At 42.9% G+C, this 16,491-nt stretch overlaps 1 protein-coding gene across 11 annotated transcripts in view; it reads left to right on the top strand.

Annotated features, from left to right (window-relative positions):
* Nucleotides 1-16,491, top strand: part of BAZ2B (bromodomain adjacent to zinc finger domain 2B) — a 254,532-nt gene that overhangs the window by 223,165 nt on the left and 14,876 nt on the right. For all 11 annotated transcript variants that reach the window (XM_066612058.1, XM_066612056.1, XM_066612057.1 and 8 more), the window contains 5 exons: nt 316-390; nt 6,459-6,702; nt 7,535-7,597; nt 10,232-10,376; nt 13,382-14,055. In XM_066612058.1, coding sequence (XP_066468155.1) covers nt 316-390; nt 6,459-6,702; nt 7,535-7,597; nt 10,232-10,376; nt 13,382-14,055 — 1,201 coding nt within the window. The remainder of the gene's footprint in view (nt 1-315; nt 391-6,458; nt 6,703-7,534; nt 7,598-10,231; nt 10,377-13,381; nt 14,056-16,491) is intronic.

Below are 16,491 nucleotides of genomic sequence, written 5' to 3'. Positions count from 1 at the left end.
AATTGTGGGGCCGTTTAGGAACCGTGGGCCCTCAACACCAACCCCATTAGGCCTGCCATCTGGCACAACAATTCTGAACTCCCCATTGGAGTCCGCCTGGTGTCAGTGAAAAGCGGTATAGTAATTCTCGACATGTTTTTGCCTGTAAGATGGTCATAGCTGTCTACCAGTATGACCATATTATATATTCTTGTCTCTTAACATATATGCAGCAGGTATATGTGTATGAAGGGTTACTGTTTCAGACTTGCTTAAAAAATAATAATATTCGTCAATGAACTATCTAAACAATGGAGTTTTTTTCTGCCTTGACAGTGAAATAGATAAGAACATAGACTATATGTCAAATTTAAGGAGAGATAAGTGGATGGTTGAAGGCAAGCTTCGGAAGTAAGTGATATTTCTTTTAAGTATTTAATATTTTTATTAAATAGTTGTTTATATTGATTTGTTCCAAAGACAAAAATCATGTTATGTAAAAAGAAAAAGTTACTTTATTTAATTAAGATGGGAAATTAATTTTTAAAGGCCCATGGCTTTATCTTTCACAATCCATTAAGGATAGATGAAGTTTAGTGGATGAGGAGGATGAAAGTCAACTGGATGAAAGTAATTTGGTATTGACTTTCATATGTAACACCATGTCTTATATGGTTGTTCCTGGAGCCATTAACTTGTTCTTGGCATTAGCTGAAGCTGAATGGAATCATATTTCAGTCTGAAAGAAGATTTTACAGGGACAGAATGTTTTGCTCTTATAATTTTTAAAAACTTTTAAATTACTTAGGTAACTAATTAAAATTACTTCAGAATTTGCAAAATAAGCTAGGTATCTCCTGTGGTAACTCTAGGGAATAATTCAGTTACTGAGGTAATTGCTTCTATTTACGATGCAGCAAACTGTCAAGTTTTAAAGGATGACCATTTTATGCCCCGTTTTTTCCGTTGTACAAAATCAAATTCCATACAGCAAGTATAAGAGCTCCATCTACCATAGAATTTTAAGATGAAACAACTGTGAGTCACAGGAGGTATAGCCAAGTGGTATGCATAGACAGGTTCTGTTTTCTTCTCCTTGTCATTTTTCTTTCTCGTCTAGCAAAGCAAGGTGTTCTTACCGAATCCTTGGCATCAAGTGCTTGTTTCTAACCCTTCTGCTCCGTTTAATGTAACTCAGAAGGAAAAGAGAACAAGAGAAGGGAGATAAAACAAATAAAAAGACCCTTGAAACAAATGTCAGGAGGCACCACGTATTAACTCTGAACCTTTGTTAATGCTACTGGCTCCCAGCTTGTGCAGGGTTCATAGTTATCTCTATGGGACATCTCCAGTTGTTAGCGTATCCATGCTATATAAGATCCCATCCTTTCCAGGGGCAAATGAAAATGTGATGCTGCCCAGCAGACCTCTACAGGCAGATGCCTGTTTGCTGCCTCTCACCTTAGGGGCAATTCAGTCTTCTCTTTCCTGTCATTTCAGCAAATGTAAGTATAAAAATTGGGGCTTGTGATCCTTTCATTTCTTTGATTCATCTTTCAAAACTTTGACAAAAGAACCCTAACTAAACAGGACTCATTTTGATTTCTCAGTTTTTTCATCTTGGTTACCATCTACATCTTCTTTTCCCCCTCATCATGTGTGATAATATGATTAGTTCCTTTTCCATTTATTATAAATATGCGGATGAGTTTGAGGACAGCAAGAATTTATTTTAAACCACAAAGACTGGTTTATCTCCTTGTCCAAAGCTTTAACATTTCTTGCTGTTTCTGGTCAGCTTTAAAACAGAAATCCCCTTCTGAGATGTGTTTTATTTGGAACCTAGATGTTGTAGTTCACCTCTGCGCCTCTATATGTTGATTTTTAGTTCTCAGCTTTAAAAGCTGAACTTTCAATGTTACATTCTAGATTTCATTCTCTCAAGGAAAGAATAGATATACTTGCCTCTTTATCATTACACAAAATGTGATTATTCATAGTACTTAAACCCAAAGAGATATAGGGTGCAATCCAAACCTGCGCTGGAGCAGGAAAGCCAGGAGGCTTGCGCTGCATCCAGCGCAGGTTCGTTGGCTGCAGCGGCTCAGCCAGGGGCAAGGCGAAGCTCTTCCCCTTACCCCTGGGTAAGGGCTACGCACCCCAATGGGTCTCCTTGGACCTGCGCCACCTCTGGACCCTCCAGGGGCACCTCTGGAGGTGGCACAAGCCTGAGGAGAGAGCTGCTCCGTTCTCCCCGGGGACGGGGGTTGGGATCCGGCATAACTGCCGGATCCCAACCCCGTCCCCGGCTCCCCACATGCCCACCCCCAGGACTGGCCATTGCCCGCCTTCCCCCTGCCCAGAAAAGCCCTCCTCCCACCTCCTCCCCGCTCCCCCATGCCTACCTTCGCCGCTTGTGTCGGCGTGGATGCGCTGGCACAAGCGGTGGGGAGGAAGCCACTGCGGAGCCCTCTGCCAGCCTCTATGCGTCAGCGCATCTGGCTGCGCCAACGCAGCTTCCTCCCACGGAGGCACAGATGTGCTTTACGGCATGTTTGCGACCCTCCAGGGGCTCCTATGCCGGCATAACTGCCGGTTAGGATTGCGCCCATAGAGGCCAGCAGCACCTAAGTGGGCAGCCCAATCCAAAGCTTCTCAGCACCCAGGGCTGCAGCAGCACTGAAATGGCTGCTGCTGCATCCCATGGACTGGGAAGCAGCAGCAGGGTAATCCCCAAGTGGCCTCAATGGGTCTCCTCAGACTGCACCTGCTACTGATCTGCTCCCGAGCAGGCACAGATTCGAAGAGACCCATATCGGGTCTCCCAGACTGGGAGAGGGTTAGGGTATGATGGTAGAGCCTGCTGCCATCTCTGCCCCCTCCCACCCCACTGCTTCCCTCTGCCACACCTTCCTCCTGCCCTCCCGCTAACAGGGAATGACTCCCCAGCCCAGATTTACCACCCCACTGCCTGGTGCTCACCTGGAGCTCCGGGTGGTGGTCCCCAGCCTCTGCTGGCTCCGCGCAATCTCACACTGAACCAGCTCCACTGTCAGACTGGCATAGACTGTCACAAGCATGCCTTTTGGCATGTTTGTAACACTGCTGGCCGGTGTGGGCCGCATTGGATCAGGCCATAAGTCCTTAATCCTATCTCTCACCAACAGTGCCAATGCAGTTGCACCAAAAAGGCACGCACTGCATCCAGCAGTTGGAGAGGCAAAGGCAAATGGAAGGTAAGTATAACATTTATACATACCCCCATGAAAGCCCTGGGGCAGCCTATAGGTCTCCTTAGAGATCCCCTTTCGGTGGCATATGTTGGAACCAGAGTTGGAACTATCTCTTGGTTGTGTGTCTCAGAGAAGGGAAAAGAGCAGGAAGGTTTGAAATGGAGGAAATAGGATCTGGCATGCACCATTGCCTCTGGATCCACCCCCACCTCCTTCCTGCCCCCAGTTTCACCCACTTACACCCCCAGTACTCCCAGCCCATGCCCCTCTTTCACTGTTGACTTACTGAGTCTGTCAGCAAAGCTGTGGGGCTGCCGCCTGTTGAGGCAATGCTTGCAGAATGGTTACTGAGTGCTCTGTGTACCAATGACAACAATTTTATGGTTTTAAAACTCCTCTCCCTGACAGCTGTAGAATTATTTAGACTGCTGGTGTTAGACTACTTCTTCATGATCTTTTGGAGGTGTGAGATTATATTTTTATTCTGCCCTTCCTCCAATGAGATCAGGATAGTATGCATTGCTTCACCCTGGCTTTGTTGTCACAAAGAACTTGTGAGATAGTTTCAGCTGAAAGATAATAACTGACCCAAAGTCACGTTGTGAGTTCCAGGGCTGAAGGGAAATTCTAAGTCTGTTCTTCCGGTTCATGTTACTACACCACACTTATGTATCTCTCCCATAGTAAGATTGTGCACCTTGTGTGACACCTAATCAAGTTACGAAGAAACTTCAGTCCTATTCTGTTCCATGATAATAAGTTAGAATAACTGTATTAAAAAGAAAGATCATGTATGATTCTTTTACATGGTTATTATCTTTTGTTATGTCAGTTGCTGTGACACTACCTCTTGCCAAAGATATAAGAAATTTTTTACTCTTTTGTGGCCTGGAATATTATTTAAGGAATTGGGAAAGGGTTGGATGTTGCAATTGTAATTCCATCCTGTATAAAATCTCCTTTTCAGTAAATAATTGGAGGTATAGTATAATAGATCACCCAGCTTTTTGCTGAGGTTTAAGAAGCCTGAGGAACTTCATGGTGATAACATTTAGTCAAAATAATTGTTTTCTATAAGAATTGGCATTCTGGCCTTTTGTAGTTGAGTGCATATGAGAGTTAAGGAGCTTGCTTAGCTGCAGTTGTTTCTAAACCAAGTGTCTGTGGAATTTTGGAAGAGATACCAAAATAAAATGGCATTTGATTCCAAGCTCTCAGTTGTTACCAATAGGAATTAGTGTCTAGGTCATGTATGTTATTGAAAATATTCCCTTTTGTTTGTAAGATTTTGTTTTTTAATTATCTTCACTCTGCTAGTGGTGTGAGTGTTCCACCACTGAAATTTGTAATTGGCATGACAATGAATTTGATATAATTGATATCACTTCCATGTTTGCTTCACTAATAGCCATACTAGTTCCATTGTAAATTTGCTGACAGTTTAAAGAATTTTAAAACAAAAGCAGTTTAGTACAGTGTGCGGTGGCATTGGTTCATTCAGGCTGGGCACTGGCTTAGGGCCCACATCCATCATAGGGTCAGTCTCTGAGCCCCAGTAGTATAGCTAGAGGGGTGGAAAAAAGGGTAAGTACTGCAGGCACTGCAATGTGTAAGTGGCCCCTCCTACTCACCGTCAAAGTCATTCCAGGCAGCTGCGGCAAGCACAGGAGATGCTGTTTGATTCAGCAAGTGGCTGTGATTTGCTGTCGCTGCCTGGAAGAGCTCTAGTGGTGAGTAGGAGAGGCCACTTACATGGCACTCTGCAATGTTTGCGGTAGTTACCATTCCCTCCCTCTAGCTACGCTACTGCTGAGCCCTCATTGACAATGGTAATGCCCAATGAGCCATCAGGGATAGCTGTGGAGGGGCCGGGGGGGGGGGAACAGTGCAGCCTTTGATCCGGGGTCTCCAACAACCTGGCTTCTGCAATGTAGTATATCCTTGATCAAGCATTGGGCTCTTATTTGCCTGTCAATGAGTCTTCTAAAAACTTTTGACTTTTGGACAGGGAGTTCAGAGGCACAGATAATTAACTAAGAATAGCTAGAAATTTGCGATCATGCTTGTATTTTCTTTGCTGTCAATTTTGATGAGCATTCTCAAATTTAGTTCCTTTTATAATCACTGATGTTTTACAGGGTGATTTTTTTAACAAATGCAGCAACATTGCATCATATCCACTTGCTGTATGGAATACTGTTTTGTAGGATGGGAGAAGAAAGGAAGACATTGAAAAATTACATAGCAGCAGTGGTTTACTGTACTTTATCTACTTTTGCCATCCTGATTCACATTCTTCCTTCTTCCTTTTCTTTCTTATAAAATCCTTGCCTTTTCCAAATACACACATTTTCATATCTTTTCAAATTCTTTTTTATGTTGGAATGATAAAAAGGCGTATTCACCCTGGCTATTGAAATACCTCCTAGGTTGTTTCAGTATATTTGCCTGCTAGATTCCTGGTAGGTAGAGCTATAACATCTGCTGTATGGAATCTTGTTTTGTAGGGTAAGAGATGAGGAAGGGCTACTACAACTGTACTTACTGGTATGTAAGTTTCTTTTGTTTCATAAAAAATGAAACTAAGCCTTATGCTTCCCAGAAAGCTACAAGCTTAGCCTCCTACATAATGCTTATAAAATGTCACATATAGTGGAATAGAAATACTTAGGAAGGGATTTGTATTTGGATAATCTAGGATGAAATGGCAAGTTTATTGTTATCTGTGTTAATTGGATGTTCTAACCCCTTGCGTCTGTAGAACAAAGGGGTGTACGGTGGGATCTTAAAATGTGTATGAAACAATAGGTTGCAGACTTAAAACGTGACCACAAGAGAAACCTACCTGGAGAGTTGTTTCTTTCATTTACAGAAATAGCTATTAAAACCTATTTTTGTGCTGGGATAATTTACACAAAGTTTTCATATTCAGTGGAATTTCAGATCTAAAACATATGCACATCTTGAAGAGACACAAGTATCCCTGAAGATTTTTATATCCTGTTTATAGCAAATCAAATAAAAATGTTATTTACAGGTTTCATCACATAAACACATCAAGTAGAAGTTGGTGTCAGTAAACTACATTTCTCATGTGCCAATTCAATGGTAACAAAAGCAAGGTAACAGAAAATTGCTTAATAACAGAAGCAAAAGCATATGATTTGTTTTCAATGAAGTGTGGAGGAGCTCTATGTTTGTTTTAGCAACTTTCAATAATACCATTTGTCTACCATATGTTTAAAGGCTTAGAATCATTCATGCTAAGAAAACAGGCAAAAGAGATGTTACAGGAGGAGGTGATATAGGAGAAGAACAGCAATCACTGGGTACACCTACACCAGGCCGAAAAAGGAGACGGAAGGGAGGAGATAGTGATTATGACGATGACGACGACGATTATAGTGATGATCAAGCTGATGAAGATGATGAAGATGATGAGGATAAGGACGACAAAAAGGGAAAGAAGACAGATATTTGTGAAGATGAGGTGGGGAAATTCTAATACATATCATATTGTTTTTTTATTTATTTCCGTTATTAAAACATTTCTAAGCCCCCTTTTCTCTAAAGATGTAAAGGCAGTTTACAAGCTGAAGCCTTCATAAAAATATACCAAATAGTTCAGTAAACTGAACTATTTTGAAATCTCGTGGAAGGGAGTAATCTGTTTAAACATACATAGGCTTTAATGTTCCCTTCTGAGAGGGAAAGAGGGGGCTCACAAGGATTGGTGAATTTTCTTAACTGGCTTGCCTTGTGCTATGAAGGAGGAAGAGTTAAAAGGCTGTCATAATTGTTGCACACACCACTCTGACCTTGTCCTGGCTAGCAACCACAAATTTTGGGCAATACAGCTGAGCCTTATGAGGTTGCTACAGGTCACTAAGGTTGGAAATCATTGTTCTTCTGTGTAGCATCAGGGGAGTTCCATTTGTCTGCCATTCCTATACCCAGGTAAGGGAATCTGAGTTTCTGCAGCTGTTACACAGAAATTAAAATTGGAAGTTTGGACCCATACCCCCTGACAAAATATGCTGACATACCCCCTGACACATGAGTTCTAATGTGATGAACCCACAATTTAATAGACAGATTTAACAGATTGGACATTTTCTGCTTCATTTAAAACTAGTCATATACATTTTGCACATGGAGATCTCCATTGGCTTCAAAGCATTTGGATTTAATAGAATTTTGGCATTAACATGCAACATTCCCTTCTTGCTTCCATTAAATTGGGGGTTCACTCTAGTAGCTCATAGAAACCCAACTGATATGCAGAAAAAAATGCACTACTGCATTTCTTTTATTGGTGGTAGGATGATGGGGACCAGACAGCAAGTGTGGAGGAGCTAGAGAAGCAGATTGACAAGCTGACAAAGGTAAGCTACCTCCATAAATTAAAAGTGTAATCCTTTTTATATAGAGACATGTGATCTTGATTGTAGACAGTTATTTGCAAACATTCTCAGATAGATGCTTAATATTCACTCAGGTTCATTAGACTTGTTAGCATTAACCCAGCTATGGTCATCCTTTTAGGGAAGTAGCAAAAACAAAAGAAGTCAGCAGGAAGTGAGTTGGGGGAAGGAAGGAAGTTAGTATTGCTTCTAATTTTTGCCTGATGGGCAAAACTGGCTGTGTGGGGCCTAACTTAAAAACTTTTGAACAATCATGTGAATTCAGGAGTCTAAGGCTGTATCTGGACAGCACCTTCCTTCACTGTTGTGCAAAATCAGAGGAATTTCCAAAGACAGAAGCACAAGTTTGTACGGTATCACTTTTCTAATCTGCTCTTTGGATTATGTGACATAGGTACTGTTTTACAGCTCAGTCCTAAACTGCCTTGGTGCCTAGAGGAGCAGCAGTGCCAAAATGGCTGCTGCTGTATCCTATGGGCGTCATAGTAGCTGCCGGAGTCTCCTCAGGGGAAGGGGACTTTTGTCATCCCCCCAGTAAGGGCGTAGGCCCTGCAATGAGTCTCCTCCAGTCTGTGCAGGCTATTTTGCCAGCACACCCTGGAGAAGCTCCGTGTTTGGCTTTTCAGCCTGACACGGAGCATTGGATCTAGCGGAGCAGTAATTGTTCTGAGGTAGCAACAGAAAGCAAACATAAAAAGTTTGCTATTTTAGCTTCTCCTCCTAATAGGAAGAAAAATGAAGGCACATATGGGAATTGTATTCTGAGGGCTGCTGCTGTGGAAGTGCAGCACTGTACTTCTCACAAAACCTACAACTTTCATAAGCACTTTCATCTCCCTTTCTATTGGAGAAGAAGCTAAAATAGCTCCTTTTTTTCCTTTCTTCCTTTTTGCTATTGCCTCAGAACAATTCCTGATAAGTCATTTTCAAAGAATTTCACACACCCCTAAGTTTTATTCCCCAACTTATCTGAGAGTCATAGAAAATTCCATGATTTTTTGCTTAAAACCTGCCCTTGACATCTGTGAGAGCAGCTTATTCTCGAGTGTCTGCGGTGCTATGAAACTAGTGACCCAATCCTATCCCCTGCCAGTCCATAGCATGTGACCATGCCAGTGGAGCATGTACTGCATGTTATGGGGGGGGGGGGCAATCAGATGGCGAACAAGAGGTAAGTAAAAATACCTGTTCACCAACAGGTCTCCTCAGACCCATGCCAGCTGTTTTGCTGTCTGAGGAGTGGAAGGGGGCAGTCTGAGGAGAGGAAGGGGACAGGTCAGCCAAGATCCTTCCCCTCTTGCCCTTGAACTATCCCCTCCAGTTCATCCCACTCCAAACTGCTCATGAATTCCCCCCTTTGCCACCTTACTTGGACTGGCGAGACAACCAGGCATTCCTGTTGAATTCATTGAGACACTGGCCATTTTTGATGGTGGCTGTGTCGCACACAGCAGTGGTGCAGCATTTGTGCCATCACTGGGTCATCTACAACAAGCACATCACAAGTTCTGTAGGACTAGACCATAGTTCTCTGAATCCAAGAGAACTTTAGACTGTTTAGCATAGCAAACAGTACGAAGTTGTTTTCTGATTCATCCTTATGAGAAGCATCAGTAACTAACAATTGTAGACTGAAACAATACAGCTTATATCAGGAAATGAATGATAGTCCAAAATTCCTGTTTAATGTCTCTTGTTCCTGTCGCCCTAAGGATGGGTCTGCCCCAGAGTACATCCACAGTTTTGATGCACTCTCAGCTCAGATGAGCTGCACTCTGCTGGGCCTCATGTCTCCAGCCCATCTATGAAGGAGATAGATTATTATCCCCTGCCAGTTATTCCTGTAAAGATACGGTTGGGCAGCCAAATCCTGAGCTGTCTGGAGCGCGGGGCTGCAGCAACATCAAAAATGACTGCCACGGTATCCAGCACACCCTGGGCAGTTGCTACCACCTCCTTGGGAGAAAAGAATTTTTGTTCCCTTCCCCTGAATAAGGGAAGTAACCCCGCAATGGGGCTGCTTGATTCTGCGGTGGCTCTTGTGGCCTGGCTCAGGATCCAGTGGAGCTGAGCTCTGCCAGGCCCGCTCCCTCCCTCCCTTCCCCACTCACATATTTATTTTTGTATGTGAGCACCAGTTTTAGCTACAGGTAACACTGAACATGACTTTCTCTCAAAGCCAATTGAAATATTTCATTAATTTCACATCAGAAGCTACAGTTTCTCATATTGGCCTGGCTAGTTTTATTGCTGTATATACACACCATTTGCTGTGCTGCATAATTGATAAGATTTCAACTGCTGTCATGCAATGGAAATCATTGATCCCTTTGTTCTCTACAAATAGGTAGCAAAAAATATAGAAGGCGATGTTGCAGAACACATAATTCCAGTGAGCCTAAAGAAAAATAAATTGAAATGGTTCAAATCCAACAGATGAAATATTTTATAGCCAGTTTGACTCCTTACAGGTTGGGAGAATCAGGGCATTGTGTTCAAAATGGTCAAAACTTCTGGGAAGTTTGATCTTTGTAAAGTACCAACTGCTATTTGGCTTTGTAATGTAACAATGCATTCTTTTAAAAAACTCAACAGCAACAGAACCAGTACAGAAGAAAGTTATTTGAAGCTTCTCATTCTCTACGTTCAATGATGTTTGGCCAGGATCGCTATAGACGTCGATATTGGATTCTGCCCCAGTGTGGGGGTATTTTTGTTGAAGGCATGGAAAGCGGAGAAGGTAATCCCCAGATTTCTCTTTGTTAGTTGGGATGGCTCCAGTTAGCTTGCTCCTTTAACCTACAAAGCTGATGTCTGCGAGTGTATCTATTTTGAAGTGATCATTCGCCTATTTGTTTCTAAGCATGCTGGAAACAATGATTTTATTGGATAACTGGGAAGACATCATGAGGAGCATTAAAGAGAGAATCTTGAGATGCTCACTACTGAGCAATCAAACAGGTGAAGCCCTAATCAGGAACAACAACTGGCATGTGATGTGGATTGTCTCAGAAAAAAAGAACATGCTGCTTATGCATGCAGCATTTCTTCCCTGTTGATATGTGCCTTTCACAAATGTTCATCTGAACTATGTACTGCTAATATCCAAATACCATATCACCACAAAGGTGAGCACATCAGAAATTGCTGAGTAGGAGGCACACAAATTAGAGCAGTGTTTTTTTTATGTTGCAATTAATTCAAGTTTTGCAGAAAGTCCAAATGCCTTGCCAATGTTAGTTGTCATAGACCATAAACACTGACCTCCACTCATCTGTAATTATGCAGCTGCATTAACTGAAACTGTAGAAACTAAGCGAACAAATGGTAGCCACGCAGAGCACTTGCTCTCCCTGCCGTCCACTCCTTTCACTGCCACTCTCTTTTCTTTTGTTCTTTGGGAAGATTCTTATTAATGCTTGTTGACACATGCTAACAGGGCTAGAGGAAATAAAATGTGGGAAATGGGGGAGGGGGAAGGCCCCTTTATGACATTCTGCAAAAGAGACCATTTGTTCTTTTATCAGGGAACTAATATGGTTTCTGAAGATTTGCATTCAAAATGGTTATAGCCTAATCCTCTGCAGGATTGGGTTGCTGGCTGGAGCACATTGCGACAGTGGAAGGCACTTCTGCTGTTGCAAAATGGTCAGCCACAGCACATAAAGTGCTCTATTAGCAGCCATTTTGCACATACCACTGCAACAGGCACCAGTGCTGCAACACCACCACAGGTTCCTGCTGGCACCCATTTGAGCAGGTAAGGTAGTGGTGGAGCTGGGAGAAGGCAGGGAGGGGCAAAACTAGGTGGGAAAGGGGAGTAAAGGGGAATAGGAGGCAGAGGAATCAGTGGAGCGAGTGGCAGTGGCACGTGTCAGATCCTATCCCCTGTTTTCCAAGCCTCCCCAGTTCTTTCTTCTCCAAGGACTTGGGCCAGCTACAGTGTTGGCACATGTCTGAGGAGAAATACTGCAGAATGGGAGGCTTATGGAGATGTAGGGGGAAATAATTCCCCTTTCCCCTCCAAAACCTCCTGATCTGCATCCTCCCTCCTTGATACAGTGTGTGCCTTTTTGCTTTGATGAGGGGAAATAGATAGGATTTGGCTGTTAGACCCATTACTACAACAGTACTGTACTACTAATACATTATAATTATAAGAACAAAAAATGTTCTAATGTGATGAACATTAGAGTAAAGCCACTGAAATTAAGCAGAGGGACCATTCCTGAGCAGAGCTCAAGGCACCACCACCTCCCATCACATATGGAGTATTTATTGAGTTAGGGCCCAATCCTATGCAGTGCACACCGGCTCACGGCTGGCACACACTGTCACAAACGTGCTATAAGGCATGTTTTCAGCCCTGAGTGCCAGTGGAGCACCATGCTAGCTCAGTGCTGGCTGGTGCTGGGCTAGTGCCAGTGGAGCACTGGTGCTTTGCTGCTTGGCGGTCACATGGACCACTGGGCAGCAGAGAGGTAGGTGGGACTGTAGGGGAGGAGGTATTCCAGGGCAGCAGAGGGAGGGCGGGGAGGAGACTTGCCGGGGGAGGGAGTGGGGCAGGAGTGGGGAGTGAGGCCACTGGCCCAACATGGAGGCTCTTAATTCTATGCCAACCCTTGAGTCGCTGTAGAATTGAGTAGGCGTATTGCAGGGCTACTCACCTTACCCAGGGAAAGGGGACAAAAGTTCTCTTCTCCCGTGGAGCTACTGGCCATTCCTGCTGAACGTGCAGGACATAGCATCAGCCATTTTCAGCGCCACTGCAGCTCCGCTGGGAGTTCAGGATTGGGCTGTCAATTGCCTTTATGTTAAGATTTATGAGATTGTTTCACATAGGCAAAAATATGAAAGTGTTACAGTTTGAATTGATCATCTGGATAAGTCCTTATTTCATTTCCATTTCCACCGAAGTGTCTTAGAGCTTTTCTACACATGAGAGGAATAAGATGGCAAACACAGGTGATGGCATCCTTGACTGGACTGCTTTGGACTGCAGGGTAGATAAGCGTGTCATTTTTAGTGCTTCCCTAAATAAAATGAAAATAATCTCTCTGAAATTCTAGTTTACAGCATGCAGGGATTTTTTTTCAAAAATATTATCTTAACTTGAAGAGTGTGAGGGGTACTCTAGAATTCTACTACTTTAGAAGCTGAGTGGTAGAGCACTTGTTTTGCATGCAGAAAGTCCCAGATTAAGTCCTTGGTGTCTTTAGGCATGGCCAGGGAGAAAACTTTGCTTGAAACCCCAGAGATCTGTCGTCAGCCAGCGCAGACAGCACTGAGCTAGATGGCCCAATAGTCTGACACAGTATAAGGCAGTTTTTCAGTACACCTTATTCTACCTAATGTATAGAACAGCTGTTGCAGTCCAAACGAAAACATGTTGCTAGAAAACAATCCCCCATAGATGTTCTATAGGCATATTGGTTATAAAGTCTTGTTTATTGCAGCTGGTTTTAAGGGAGCTAAAAATCTTACTTCATGCTCAGTCTCAACTATAGATGTTTCTGTTACATAATTATTTTGTAAATCACAAGTTCCTTGAGAAGATTGCATGGAGCTAGTGGGAAAATAGTTTATTATTATTATTATTCATTTTATATTTTAGACTTCTATGCCAGTTTTTGTTTCCAGGGCATCAGAGCAGTTCACAACATATTAAAAACATAAATACAAGTCCAATTATAGAAAGGTTCCATTGCAGGCGGTAATTTAGTAACTTTTTTTTCATGTATGTAGGTCTGGAAGAAATAGCAAAAGAAAAAGAGAAGCTGAAAAAGGCCAAAAGTATTCATATCAAAGAAGAAATGTTTGAGACCTCAGAAGAAAAATTAAGCTGTTTAAACACAAATCAGTGTGATCTGAAAGAAGATATCAAAGAGAAGGACAGCACAAATCTGTTTCTGCAAAAGCCTGGCTCTTTTTCAAAGCTAAGCAAACTGTTGGAGGTAGCAAAAATGCCTCCTGACTCTGAGGTTCTATCTCAAAAAGCCAATGGCAGTGCCACAAATGGATGCTCGTTATCTTATCAAAATAACTCTAAAACCTCACTCTGCAGCCACCAGCCCTCCGTATCACAAAGCAGCAGTGAAAAGTCAGATCCAAATAACCTCTTTAATCCTGTTGTGAACACGCCAGGGAAATTCTATGGTTCCCCATTGATTTCAAATGACCAGCTGTTAAAGACTCTGACAGAAAAGAGCAGACAGTGGTTTAGCCTTCTGCCTAGAACTCCTTGTGATGAAACATCAGTTACCCATATAGACACTCCAGCTGCCGCCACTGCTGCTTCACTAACTCCTCATTCTCATCCTCCTTCCAAGTCACCTTCACCTGTCCCTTCCCCACTTATTGGTTCAGCATCTTCACCAAATCCAATGGGATTAAGTCCATTTGCATTATCACCTCTTCAGGTTAGTATTAAATAACAAAGCGTTCAGTCTTGTACTCATCATACAGGCAAAATACTCATTTCCCTTTATCCCCTGTATTGAGATGAAAAGTTATAAGATGTGCAAATCTGTTGGAGGCAGCAAAAATGCCCCCTGACATGTGCATCAGCATGTGGGTGTGAATGTATAGATGACATAAGGGCTATTACGTTTTACTCTCAATTATTTGGTGTAATATGTTTGATAAGAAATTGTGTACTAGGATTGAAATATATTTTCCCTGCATGCAATATTATTTTTCAGGTATACTCAGCTGCAGGTAATGTTTTCAACAAGAGGGCGCAGAACATGTCCAAGCTTAATAGTCAGACTAAAGGTCCATCTCTTGCTTTCTTAGTAGGAGAAACTGTCTTTTCACAAGAATGGGGGTTTAGTTTCCTCTTATGTCCTTTCACTGTATGGGATGACTTAAAGATCAATAGTTCAGTCTTATTGAAACCCTTCCACAAATGCATCCATGCCAACAGAGCGCACTGCATCTTATTGTGGGGGGCAGTTGCTTTTGGGACATGACTCCACTTCCCAAATGGGTCTCCTTGGTTCTGTGGCAGCTATTTTGCTGTAAGGCAGAGGAAAAGAGCATAAATACTGATGCACAGAAGTGGGTAGTTTCATATGTTTAGCAGTGCGTGGATTAAGCCTTTAGTATGTTAATCTCTTTTTGTGCAAAGGGGCCAGGAGCTGGTAACCGACTGAAGTTAAAACAAGGCACCACTGCTAGCACCAGGTTGCTGGGACAAAGCCCTGCAATGGGCCCTATCACTTCCTCCATCCACCTCTGATTGCACACTGTATGTTATTGCTGCTATCAGGGTTCAGATGTTGGCTCAGCCAGGTGAAACATCTGATGGTCATCAGACCTGGCCAACCCCGGCATAGCATCATCATATAGGTCGCCATTTTGGAAAGGGAAATAGTTTATGGAAGAACTTTTACTTTGTTCATGGTCAAAATTTGTACATATATTTCGCATTATGCTTTAAACGAGAGTTTCTCAATCTGTGGGTCGTGACCCACTTGGTGGGTCACCACCCAATTTTTAGTGGGTCATGAAGAATTTTGTCACTCCCCACCCCACACTGTGCACCACGATCAGGTTCATAAAATACTTTCCAAGCCCTGCCATGGTGCAAATTGTAGGCAAGGATTGCATTTGAGGCTTACGCCTTGAGAATTGCAAATCATGCGAGATCTTGCCGAGACTGTATCTAATTGGTTGCCACAGGCAACAGAGGTGTGACCTAGCTGCCTATCACCAGCGCAGCGGCAAATTCACATTCATTGAAGCAGAGAATGAGGAAGGAGGAGCTATGATAGTCACCCCTCCATGGTAAAGGCTTGCATAGCAAGCCTTTTTGCTGCAAAAAAAGGCAGAGGCTGTAGTTTGTTGTGGAGCAGATGAGGGCATGGGGGTCCAATCCCAGGCACAAAGAGACAAAAGGATCTTTAGAGTGTGGTAAGTCAGGGACTGCCCTGTCAGCGGAAGTACGATTCCTCTGAAGTAAGCTACTCTCCCTGAATGAGAATGAAAGCAGCCGTAGTGCCTGCCTGTCTCTGAAAGGATAATGTTTCATGCCACATTGAAAACTGCTCAGACACAGGAGTGATGAAGCCTGCACTCCCCCCCTCTTTGCTACGTTTGCAGTTTGCATGGAATTGCTGGAATTAACAGCATCACCAGTGTCTGCTTTACTCTAGCAGACCTTCAAAACACTATGTGGGGCATTTCTCTTTACCTCCCGTTGTCTCTTTGCTCCTTGGATTCTTGAGGCTGCAGAGGGTAGGGATATGTGCATATTTTCAAGGAGGAAAGAAAAGAGACACCAAAAGGCAGCCTGAAGAGAATGTGAGGCCACAAATCTGGCTTAATGCAACATAAAACCTACTTTGGTTACAAGGTACTTTTGGTTTGAAGCTGATCTCTTTTCCTTCCTGTCCTGCATCAATAAATCTTCATGTCAGGCATCCCAGGCTAGCAAATCCTATCCATGCTTGCAATCCTATCCATGCTTACTTGGGAGTAAGTCCAATTGTACTTAACAAGACTTACTTCTGAGTAGACATGCATAGGTTTGCACTCACCCAGAAAGACTTTGAGAAATAAGGATTCTACATCCCTTTCTACTCTGAAAAATGCAATAGCCATTATTACAATCAAAGAAGCAAGTGGAACCTGAAGAAATTCAGATTTATTTCATCAGATGTATAATAAAATGCACAGTGTAAACCTTTTTAGTGCAAGGACCTTTGGATGTTACTTTTTGCTTGATGATGCTACTTCTGGTCATGACATCACTTCCAGGTTAATGACATCACTTCTGGTGGGTCCCAACAAGATTGTCATTCAAAAAGTGGGTCCTGGTGCTAAAAGTTTGAGAACCACTGCTTTAAACTATT

This window comes from Tiliqua scincoides, chromosome 1, assembly GCF_035046505.1.
Source record: "Tiliqua scincoides isolate rTilSci1 chromosome 1, rTilSci1.hap2, whole genome shotgun sequence".
NCBI lineage: Eukaryota > Metazoa > Chordata > Lepidosauria > Squamata > Scincidae > Tiliqua > Tiliqua scincoides.
Note: the sequence above shows the minus strand (reverse complement) of the source record. Positions and strands in the feature narration are given on the sequence as shown.